General features: G+C 45.1%; 2 protein-coding genes across 2 annotated transcripts in view; one reads left to right on the top strand and one right to left on the bottom strand.

Moving 5' to 3' along the window:
* Positions 1–387: 387 nt before the first annotated feature.
* Positions 388–7538, bottom strand: LOC308154494 (uncharacterized protein). The gene is made up of 10 exons (XM_080527647.1): positions 7087–7538; positions 6731–6863; positions 5701–5802; positions 5457–5573; positions 5049–5273; positions 4226–4901; positions 3842–4031; positions 3303–3376; positions 2879–3004; positions 388–2445 (listed from the first exon to the last, which is right to left on the bottom strand). Exons 3-10 carry the CDS (start codon positions 5707–5709, stop codon positions 2330–2332), a joined length of 1533 nt encoding a protein of 510 aa, XP_080383773.1. The 5' UTR covers positions 5710–5802; positions 6731–6863; positions 7087–7538; the 3' UTR covers positions 388–2329.
* A 4645-nt stretch (positions 7539–12183) lies between these two features.
* pyroxd2 (pyridine nucleotide-disulphide oxidoreductase domain 2) overlaps positions 12184–12635 on the top strand; it is a gene marked incomplete at its 5' end in the record, with an annotated part of 9212 nt that continues 8760 nt past the window's right edge. The window contains one exon of the mRNA XM_080527549.1: positions 12184–12325. Coding sequence (XP_080383675.1) covers positions 12184–12325 — 142 coding nt within the window. The remainder of the gene's footprint in view (positions 12326–12635) is intronic.

Below are 12635 nucleotides of genomic sequence, written 5' to 3'. Positions count from 1 at the left end.
GTTTGTGCTGGTTTTGACCTTTCTCATTCTAACCCAAGTTAGGATCATGAGATCTGCCCGAGAACACGTTCAGGTGATTGTGTGGGGTAATAGCACCATCAAGTGGATAATCAGGAAATGACACACTTCCTCCTAAATGTGACTATTTTCTTTTTCTATACATAATGCTGAATGACGTTCTTTACTTTGTTTTGAATAATAATAATAATTTAAAAAAGTGTCTTGGTTCCATTTCAGATTTGAGTATGTTGTTATTGTTGTCCTTGTTGAATGTGTTCATACTTTTCATAATGAATAATGCAATAATTTGCGGTCAAGCAAACTCATTGAACACACACACACACACACACAGTTTTAAGAATATAGATTTTTAATGACATAGCAGCAGCAGCAGATATAGTTTGTTTCTACTTGTATATCACTTTTTTCTCCTACTGTATTTATTAATGTGTTTCATGCAGTGACAGAGAAAAAAAAGCATTTCTAACATTACAGATGAGTTTCCTAGACACAGATTAAGCCTAAACCCACAGACTAAAAAGCATCTTCAGAAGAGAGTTTCCTTTGGAAGTGCAAAATAATCCAGGACTACAGTAGATTTAATCTATGTCCGGGAAATTGGCCCAAAAGGTTTTTTTACATGCTAATGACTGCTGCCAGCATGAAGCCCAGGTCTGGGAACAGATCTTTTCAGACATGACATGTCATTACATGACAAGGCTCTCTGGGATGACTGTGTCGAACCTGATCTAACATACATTAGGTTCCCCATAAAACCAATCTTGATCAATGTGTTCTCCCAATCACGAATACATAACTAATACGAAACAAACATCCACCATCCTTAGTTTATAATAACAATCATCTGTGGTTCCTGTGCTACGGTATGATATTAAAGTCTCATATTTATTTCCATGTACTCTACAGTATTGTGCATGTCTTATCAGATATGATCCGTTTACAAAATCTTAATATTTGGAATATTATATTATATAATCGGTAACTGCAGAATTTATGACCTGTTATATATTCTCCTGGGGGTGAAACCACAGGAAAACATTGTCAATCTTGGGGTTTTAACAGTCCACATAAGGTTGGACTGGACAATTGTACTGTTAAATTGAATTACTAGTCCAGCCCCTCATCAAAAGTAAGGTGTCTCTAGTTATGTTTCCATTTGCAGTTTATAACTTATATAACATCTACAGTGTATTGTAGTGCTGTCTAGAACTGAGCTCAAGTTCAAGTGCAATTACAAGGTTTGGGATGCAGAAACTGTCTGGGGTTATAGTCATTTTCCAACTATGCCCCTCATTGTGTGTGTGTGTGTGTGTGTGTGTGTGTGTGTGTGTGTGTGTGTGTTTTTGTGTGTGTTTGTGTGTGTGTGTGTGTTATTTTCAAAGGCACTGGCAACACAAAGCACCATATATAGGCCCCCGGTCTGGAGCTGTCTGATTCTAGTGTTTAGAACGATACACTGGCCTCTCGCAGAACAGTACAAGTCAAGATCAGACTGAATAAGAAGAAGAGGATCTCAAATAGGTAGCGATTCAAAAAGCACTTATCTTTGAAGGACAGCATAGACATTAGACTACAACGCGAGCTGTTTTTCAACACCTTTTGAGAACCATTGTGCAAATTCATGTTAGGTCCTTGTCTATTTCACTATCCTCTCTGCACACTTTTGGTTTACAGCACAATAAACCGACATGTCAAGTCATGTCCACTATTATAAGCACCATATTCACTGTTATGCCTCCACCTGGTCTCCATGACTACGATACTAGTAACTCACTCTACAATCTGATAGCAGCACACAGTAACCTCCTTTTAGGCACAATGGGGTTATACTACAGTACATTATGCAATAGACACACTGAAACCATGCTCACTCGCTCACTCACTCATACACACCCACACATAATGGTACACTAACGTTCTGAAACACTCTAGAATTACAGCAGCAGAGACACAGTGCAAGCCTAACCAGGGCAGCCAGATCCTCTCTGTCTGACTGTGTGTGTGTGTGTGTGTGTGTGTGTGTGTCTCACTCCTTTCCATGTCTAATAGTGCAAAAGTGAAGCGAAAAGGGGAGAAAAAGATAGTGGCTTCATCCCAACCCCCACACATGACTTCCTGTCATGTCTCCTTTCCTCCATGATTAACCAGGAAGTAGAAAACAACTGGATAGTTTTCCACCATCTTAGTTCTCAAACAACCCAATCCTTGAGATCAGTGGTCATAAGGGGAAGGGGACAGAGGGGGAAGCTGTGGAGGTTGATTGGGGGGGGGGGGGGGGGCACACATCCGTTGACCTGGGGATAGGGCGCTAGGCGTGGTCAGATGTACCATCCACTTCCTGAGTCTCCCTGGTGCTCTGTTCCCTTGGATGGCTCTCCAGGACTCTCTCGATGAACGCTTTGGTCTGCCCAGCCACGTGAGGACCTGCAGGAACACGCACGCACGCACGCACGCACACACACACACACACACACACACACACACACACACACAGACACAGACGCGGAGACACACACACACACACACACACACACACACACATATACAGAGAGACACAGACACACACACAGAGACTCACACACACACACACACACACACACACACACACACACATACACACAAACACACACACACACACACACACACACACAGAGACACACAGACACAGACACAAACACAGACACAGACACGCACACGCACACACACACACACACACACACACACACACACCACATACTTGTTATAAACCATGTGTGATCGAAGCAGACATTCCAGTGGAGCATAGCTACAGGACATAACCTTCCCAGGGGCTGATGAAGGAACATATTGAAGGTCCTTAGTTGTACTCACTACTTACCGGCTGTCGCCTTCAGAATGTCCTCCATCCTCCCTCTCAGTGCTCCTCTCTCTCTGTCTTCCTCTCTGCTCTCCACCCACTGACGAATCAACTCCTTAATCTGCAGCACTGCCCCCAGGAGGCCATCTACAGGAATAGCAGCACCACAGACACAGAAAAAATGGCTGCATGATACAACACAAACAGCAAAATGACGCTCCCATTCAGAGTCACAGTAAGCATCATTTGATAGCCTACCGTATGGATAAGCCCCTTTCAAGACCCATGCAGCCAAAACATTGACAGTAAAAAGCCCCCTTGTTATTTTTCTATGACGTTATATCTACCCAAGTTATTGCGGTATGATGAGTGAGTATGATGGTTAAAACTGCCAGTGTTTAATCCAGGAGCGATGCATTCATACACTGTATGGGCAGTCACTCACCGTATTCCTGCTTCAGACCCCACAGTTTGATTTTGTTCCTCTCATGCTGGGCCTTCTTCTTCAGGCGACATGCTCTGCAGACGGAGAGGAACCACAGTGGAACCACCGGGGAACCACAGGGGAACCACAGTGGAACCACAGGGGAACCACAGTGGAACCACAGGGGAACCACCGGGGAACCACAGTGGAATCACAGTGGAACCACAAGGGAACCACAGTGGACCCACAGTGGACCCACAGTGGAACCACAGTGGACCCACAGGGGAACCACAGGGGAACCACAGTGGAACCACAGGGGAACCACAGTGGAACCACAGGGGAACCACAGTGGACCAGCAGCATGGAGGAAGGGTCAATTTAGAATCTTCTGTTTTACTTGTCTCAAGCAAGTGTTCTTGTTGTTGCGGTAGGTGTGTGTGTGTCTGTGTGTGTGTTTGTGTGTGTGTGTGTGTGTGTATGTGTGTGTGGTGTGTGTGTGTGTGTGTGTGTGTGTGTGTGTATGTGCATGCGTGCGTGTGTGTGTGTGTGTGTATGATTACCTAGAGGCCAGTTTGTTCCTCTCCTTGCGTGAGCGTTGTCTGGCTGTCAGAGGCAGGTCACTAACAGGCCTCAGGTTGTCCAGGGCGGAGCTGAGGGAGTGGAGCTGCTCCCCCAGGCTACGCAGCTTCCCCGGGCTGGGGGTCAGGTCACTGGCGTCTGTAGGACGAGTCTTTCTCTGGCCTCTTTTCCCTGGGGAGCATTTGAACACAGAGACTAAGAGAGTAATAGGATTTCTATCATATCACTGTATACCAATGATGACCAGTTAACAGGGGGGAGAAAGTTAGGAGCTCAAGGTTAGTTAGAGTGTTAGGTGTTTGCGGGTTATAGTTAAGGGTTAACGGATTCGTTGCAGGATGGGGAGCTAGAGCGTAGGATCTCACCGTTGCTGGATGTACCCTCTTTCAGGCACACGGTACTCGGCAATGTGCTCGGGCTCCAGGTCATCCCTCTTCCCTCCCTTCTTCCAACGCTCCCTCCACTCTTTCCGTCTCTATTTCCATCTCTCCCCTGGCTCAACTCAATGAGGCCACCGTGTTTAGTAGTAGAGGAGCAGGACTCCTCTCTCCCCATCGGCCTTCCTCCCTTCACAGCCTGCCTCCCCTCGTCCTCCATCACGTCCACTTCCTCTTCCATGGCTTCTGTTTCCTCCTCCCTTTTGTCCTTCATCTCAATTTCCTTCATGGCTTTAATCCTCCCCTCCGGCCTCTCCTCCTCCTCCTCCTCCTCCTCCTCCTCCTCCTCCTCTTCTGTCTCATTATCCGTTCTGTGGCTGGCCTCGGTGTCCGACTCACTCTGAAGTGAGTAGTTGTGCTCTTCGCTGCGGATCTCCGGGGTTGAAGGGCGTGCGCCCCTATCGTCCTCCCCCATCAGCAGCAGCCCTCCCCTGGCCTCGGCCTCGGCCTCCCTCCCTCCCGCCTCCTGGCTTCGGACCTCTGGATCCCTGGCAGGCAGGGGCTGGCGCCCGGCCTCCAAGCCCACACAGGGGATAAGGTATGTGGGGTTTCTTGGCTGCCTCGCCCGTGACCTTGGGAACAACCATGGCTCTTCTCTGCCTCCCTGTAAAAAACAAATAACTGCATGAGTATAGCCCAGTCATTAAATACGTTACCTAATACTCAGGTGGAGGGGAGGGGGGGGGGGGGGAGGGGTTATTTTAGCATTGTTACAAAACAATCAGATCCTAGACCCGTAGGCTAAGGCTACCTCAAGGAAGACAGAGGTGCTCTCGTAGCTCGCTGGCGCCCCCTCTGGGCTGCCTTTGCTGTAGTGCGTGACGTCGTCCAATGCGGAGACGTCCCAGCGGCGCTCGGGAGGGTGTGTGTCCTCTGTGGACCCGTCCTCTAGGAGGTCACTCAGAAGCTCACAGGGTTGACCATGGGTCTGGGACAGGGCAGGGAGACCCAACATCACTACTATACCCTTAGAATACTGCGTCACACACACACACACACACACACACGCACACACACACAAAGACACAGTTAGTTACACGATATGATCTGTGGATACACAAGAGACGTACTGATAAACTATCCATGAGTTGTAATGGATCTGTATGAGGTTAATAATGGCCATTTTCACCAGCCATATGATGTCAATAACAATGCCCACCTGCTCAGAGTCAGTGGTCACTACTATAGGTGAGATGGTGAACGGCGCAGAGTTCAGAGGCAACCTGTGGCTCCCATATGCCTCGCCGAAAATGGGCTCCATCCCACTGCTCCCAGGCTGGAAATGGAAATGGGGGAGGGAGAGAGAGAGAGAGAGATAACAAATAATATGTTAATAACCTTGTAACACCTCATAACTAGGTAATAATGTTGCACCAACATGTGTACGGCATATGGTTACTCACCTGAGGCATTGTAGTACTTGGGCCTTATCTGAGGCAGACCGGGTCAGCAGCGTACAACAGCCTCCTCATAAACAACTGTAGCTCCAACGATACATTTGCAAGCTGGCAGAGATAAGAGAGTAATAATGATCATCTGCTATACGGTTGGTTTGCGTATAGCATTAATATTGGTGAGTATACAGTACGTGATTTTGCAGTCTACTATTGATCTGGCATGGGGAAGTGATCATTATTACATGATAATAACCAAAGAAACAAGCACTGGCCATTTACAAACAATGTGGTACATGTTTTTATAAAGCCATTGATCATGTTTCTAACAAATACCAGGCTATTGAGCAGCTTAGACAGGACTGCAAAATAATGTGTTACAGATTAAGGGAGGACATGAGGAAAGATTGTCCCTGTCCTCAGCCAGCGTTGCGTCCCAATTCCCTGAAATAGTCCTACTCACTCATTTCACTGTGTCACTGCTCTTACAGTCTTTCCAGAGAGAGAGAGAGAGAGAGAGAGAGAGAGAGAGAGAGAGAGAGAGAGAGAGAGAGAGAGGGAGACAGGGAGAGAGAGAGACAGAGAGAGACAGAGAGAGAGAGAGAGAGAGAGAGAGAGAGAGAGACAGAGAGAGAGACAGAGAGAGAGAGAGAGAGAGGGAGAGAGAGAGACAGAGAGAGAGAGAGAGACAGAGACAGAGAGAGAGACCGAGAGAGAGAGAGAGAGAGAGAGAGAGAGAGAGAGAGAGAGAGAGAGAGAGAGAGAGAGAGAGAGAGAGAGAGAGAGACACATAGGCCCTAGCTGTAGCTGGCTGGAAGAAGCAGAGAAAACACACTGTAGCCTGACAGTGGAAGGAACAGGATGCAAGATATTATATCATCTTAGCCAAATAACAGGCGTTAGGTTAGGTCACTGTGTTAACTGTTATGTCATTATTTCTGTATCCACTTCCTGACTCTCCCTGACTGTCTTTGAAAGGCTGTCTTTTTAAAGGTAAAAAGTAGGATTTTATAAACAGCTCTTGATCTTGAACTCCTACCTTTGGCATGACCGGCGGCGTGTCACATGTTCCTAGATCGGAAGGAGCGCATCCCTGTCACCTGTCGCAGCCCCCCAGCCCCCCAGTTCTGACAGCCAGGGCTCTGAGAGCTTCTCAACCATTTTCAGCCGATCTGAACTCAGATCAGAACAGGAAACACACACAGGTTACTCGTTTACCGCAACATCTGATCTACACACACTGGCTGACTGCATTATAATCCAACGAGACAGTGACACACCTAAACCGATGGCTTAATTATGTGACGTGCGACCATGGACTGACGTCAGTTGATGAGATCATGTGAAACACACATAATTACGTCATAGGCTTGCTTATTAGAGATCGCTACTTACCGTTAATTCTGACTGCATATAATCCAACGAGTGACACACAGCTAAACCGATGGCTTAATGATGTGACGTGCGATCGATGGACTGACGTCAGTTGATGAGATGCGAAACACAAACAATGACGTCATATGCTTGCTTATTAGAGATCGCGACTTACCGTTAGTTCTCCCTAAGTCACATTTTTAGTAAGAGCGCCTCCTTACAGCCCTACTGAGGGACAAATGGTCGGAGATCTGTCTGGTTTGCTGTCCTGCCCTCCTCTCTCCCTACTCCCTCCTCCTCTCTCCCTGCGCAAAATGGTACCGTCCAGATCCAGAGTCAAGCTCATAAAAATCGGTTAAAGTATAAGAAAGAGCTTTGATGACAGATTATTAACCCTGTCCAGTGTGCCGCTGCACTGCTTTCGTCCGACGTGGAAATGTAGACATGCGTAAGAGTGTGGCTAATGTTTTTTTCGCCCGAGTCTTTTTCCGTTTTTTAAAAGGCGCATCTAAACGACCCTCTCTCTGGAAAGCTCCCTGACGCAAAGTGGAAACTATGCCATCAGCAAACAGTCCGTGGAGAAAAGGTCATAGGAGTTCATGGCTCTAATTCTCAGTGCAGTGCAAACAGAGAGAAAGAGAGAGAGAGAGAGAGAGAGAGAGAGAGAGAGAGAGAGAGAGAGAGAGAGAGAGAGAGAGAGAGAGAGAGAGAGAGAGAGCGAGAGAGAGAGAGAGAGAGAGAGAGAGAGAGAGAGAGAGAGAGACACACACACACACACAGAGAGAGAGACACAGAGAGAGAGAGAGAGAGAGAGAGAGAGAGAGAGAGAGAGACAGAGAGAGAGAGAGAGACACAGAGAGAGAGAGAGAGAGACACACACACACACACACACACACACACATACACACAGAGAGACACAGAGAGAGAGAGAGAGAGAGAGAGAGAGACACACACACAGAGACAGACAGAGAGAGAGAGAGAGAGAGAGAGAGAGAGAGAGAGAGACACACACACACACACACACACACACACACACACACACACACACACACAGAGACACAGAGAGAGAGAGAGAGAGAGAGACACACACACACACACACACACACACACACACACACACACACATACACACACACACACACACACACACACACACACACAGAGAGAGAGAGAGAGAGAGAGAGAGAGAGAGAGAGAGAGAGAGAGAGAGAGAATTAAGGAACAATGTTGACAATTGGTTTTAACTTCCGACACAAATAATGAAAGGGTATTAGTCATCGATGCGTCAATGGCATCCTGGTTTCCTTTCTACCAGTGGTTCTCAACCTTTTTTGGCCAGGATCTTTGGGGAACACTTTGACAAAAACAAGGCCATTTCAAAATTACTTTTGGCATGTATCTGAATGGTGCAGCCATTGCTTTAAGCTAGCAGTATAAATATGGCTTTAGGGGTTTCAAACTCAAATGGGCTTGGGGCCACTTCTGGTATTGTCATCTTAAAGGAGAGCCATTTCAACGTTCAAGCACTACAAGAAAGCTCAATATTTCAAAGCTTATATTTTCATCATCAACGCTCATAACCTGGGCAAGCTGGGCAAGCTGTGCAAGGTTAACAACCTGCTGCTGAACAAGTCAAAGACCCAGGAAATCATCGTGGACTTCAGGAGGAAAACATCTGAGGTCCAGCCCCTGCTCGTCGATGGAGGGAGCGTGGAGAGAGTCTCAACCCTCCGATTCCTGGGGGTGCACATACAGGATGACCTGTCCTGTCCTGGAAGATCAACACAGCAGCCATCATCAAGAAGGCACAACAGCGGCTCTACTTCCTGAGAGTCCTCAGGAAAGACCACATCAGACAGGAGATGCTGGTGACCTTCTACCGCTGCGCAGTGGAGAGCATCCTCACCTACTGCATCTGCATCTGGTTCTCCAGCTGCACAGCCGCAGAGAGGAATGCGCTACAGAGAGTCGTGAGATCGGCCCAGAAGATCACCGGCGCCCCCCTCCCCTCTCTGGAAGAGCTGTACAACACACGCTGCCTCAGGAAGGCCTCCAAGATCTCCAGAGACCCATCCCACCCTGGGTACGAACACTTTGCTCGGCTGCCCTCGGACAAGCGGTTCAGGACCATGTTCGCAAGGACAAACAGACTGAAGCTCAGCTTCTACCCCAGGGCCATTCAGGCCCTGAACACAGCAAAGACCTAGGTTCTAGGCCCTGGACAATCTAGACAAATTGATGGCAGCTACTAGATTGAAATCAAGTGCAACACTGAAACACAACTGTGAACATTTCAAACCTGCAAACTGCGACACTTTAAATGAATGTGCAATAACACTATGTGCAATATGACGACCCTCGGGTACATAAGGTTCAGAGATAGGAAATGTTAGAATAGGTATAGCATAGCATAGAGTACAGCACAGTGTTTTATTTGTATAGTATAGTATAGTGGATAGTGTACATAGCCTTTATTTATGTAAACCAGCTCTTTTCCCTTCTTGTTTTTAGTTTTTTTTCCTAGCACCAGGGGAGCCCCCCCTCCCAAATTTCGTTGTTTGGTACCTGTACTGTATTAATGACAATAAAGACCATTCATTCATTCATTCATTCATTCATTCATTCATTCATTCATTCATTCATTCATTCAAAATGGAGAAGCCAATCACACGATGGAGGTCCTCTGAGATTTGGATCTCCAATAATGCTGTGTTTCATTCTAATCCCATATGCATAATGATGAAGGTGATGATGATTGTGCTGGTGATGATGATGTCATTTTTAAGAGCACTCATTGTCATCGTCGTCGTTGTTGTCGTCCTGAGTTCTCCTGTCCCTCCAAGTTGATGGTGAAAGACAATCTTTCCTGTCACGGTGAATGGTAATCCATTACCATTGGTCACCTGGATGAGAAATGGACAGGTGGTCGCCCAGCCAACTAACTAATTATGCAACTGGGTCATTTTTTTATACGGTGCCATTTGGACTTCATAACTTGTGAAAAATAAATTGTTGATTTATCTATATTTTAATGTTCTATTATATAAAGGACATATCTAGCTTGCTGAAAAACATAGTGGTCGAGCTCAGGCACCTACATTTTATTTTATTTAGAATACCCTCTGTAGTTGAATAGGGCGAGTGTCTCCAGAACAGAGTGGACACATAACAGGGTGGACACTAACAGGGTGGACATTTTGAGTTAAAGTTAGCCTTTAGCCTGCCGGTGTTAGCATAATGCCTAGAATGACCATGAATACTTGATGAGGAATCTAATTTGCACTAAATACTTTTTTTGGAAATTATTCAATTTGATTGATCTCCTCAATATTTAGGCATAACAGGGTGGACACGTTATGGTCAACCACATTAAACTCACTGGATAAAAACATAAAAATCAGATTGTAAAAGAGGTAGAAAATCACACAGCTTACAACATTTGAAATCCCCTCCACTGATGTGATGTCACCTCATGAGAGTGATGTGATTGAGAAATATGGTTTTCTTTTAAAAGGGACATTAACACAGCATAACAGGGTGGACAGTGATCGCAGGGACAAGCAATATTGTAAGCAAACCCTTAATTTTTTGTACAATTTTTATTTTTATTTTTTATAAAACTATATTTGATTTCAATAGATATTGCTCAGGAAAATGAAATAATAATAACATATTTGGAAATGTTTTTAATAGTTATTTTTTGGATTGAAGTTGAATGAACAACACTGGGGACATCCCAAATCCCATGCAAAATCCAATTTACATCTTTAACCAAAGCTTTTAAAATGTAGAAAACAACAACTTAGAAGCCCATATCATTGTATTCATAATAAATAACAATTGACTATACATGAAAAACCTAATGGAATTAGTATTTGTCCAAATTTAGACAAAATACAACATTTAGTACTGGGGACGGAAAAGGCACCGTATAAAAAAAATGACCCAACTAATAATAATTAATAAATAATACAACTTTTAGAGGCCATTTGTTGCTATATCAGACTATATTATAGGCCTATAGTATATGGGAGACCAGGGGGTATTCCATTAATGTCGCTAAAGGAAAAACCAGGCTTATTTGTGATAATCTTGCGAGATTTATCAGAATAAGCCTGGATTTTCCTTTAGCAACGTTGATGGAATACCTCCCAGGGACTTGATTTTGAGTTGGAGAGATCATTTTTTCTCACATCCTCTTATAGTCTTTTACTGGTTGTGAACAAGTTCTACAGCTTTTCCTGTGCGCAACAAGTCAACAAGTTGACTGAAATAATATTCAGTGACATATTATGTCACCTGTGTCACCGTTTGATATTACTGCAGTGCAGCAGGTCATCCCGAACGAAGTCTTCCTATGTTCCTTGGGCATATTTACGCTGTGCAGCATGTAGAGAATCAGTATTTTATCCCTGTATATGGATTGAACACAGCTATTGTGTCACTGTCCTATTAGCTATAGCCCTTTGCACACGGACCTGTGGTTAAACTCAGTTTGGAGTTGCAGGTTGGGGTAGAGAGGCGGATCTATGGAGCTATTTTAGTGCCATCAGAAATTGAATTGTATTTGACAGATTGAATTGAATATGAGCACAAATTGAATTGTATTTCACAGATCTGAATTGTATTTAGGTGCTCTATAATTCTACCTAGCCCAGAGTCCCCGGATGAGTGCCTCTAAAACTGAACTCGTATTTTGAGAAAAACTGAATTGTATTTTGAGAACTGAATTGTATTTTGAGTAAAACTGAATTGTATTTTGAGAACTGAATTGTATTTTGAGAAAAACCGAATTGTATTTAGAGAAACTGAATTTGAAAACTGAATGAAAATAATGAAAACTGAATTGAATACAATTCAATCTGTCAAATACAATTCAGATCTGTGAAATACAATTCAATTTGTGCTCATATTCAATTCAATCTGTCAAATACAATTCAATTTCTGGTGGCAATAAAATAGCTCCATAGGCTGATCTGCGCAGAAGGAGGCGGGTAGAGTTTATACGTCAGGGGTCCGCTGCTACCGTTATAAATAGTTAGTACGGGGTAAAGAGGAGCGTAGCTTAGGAGGCAGGGAAAAGAGGGAGGGAGTGACGAGAGTGGACGTCAGTTTTCCATGGCTGCAGCGGTGTGGACAGGCCGAACACGGCGAGTTGTGACATGCCTGGAGAGAGTTGTGACATGCCTGGAGACAAGAGCGACCAGAGCCAGTCACTCCTCCGCGGGGAGACGGTACGACGCAGTGGTCATCGGAGGAGGTAGGAACAGAGAAGCTGCAGAGACACTCAACTTCTGCGACTTTCACCACTTCTGTAACATCATTGACGCAAAATGACTTGCAGCAGGTCAATGCATTCAAGATCATGTAGCCTACAGTGCAGATTCCCTTCTACTAATATTGTTACCCCCCCCCCCCCCAAACAATGTTTTGTTGCGAAATGGTCGAATGTCATAGGCTACAGTGACAAACATAGTTATACTTTGGACTCAACTATAAAAAAGACTTAAGCACTTAAGCACTTTTTGTGCTTGCACAAGCTGTTATCCCCTCTGGCTGTCTGATTGATC

This window comes from Nansenia antarctica (genome assembly GCF_963989245.1).
Source record: "Nansenia antarctica genome assembly, chromosome: 1".
Lineage (NCBI taxonomy): Eukaryota > Metazoa > Chordata > Actinopteri > Argentiniformes > Microstomatidae > Nansenia > Nansenia antarctica.
This window is presented reverse-complemented; position numbering and strand designations above follow the sequence as displayed.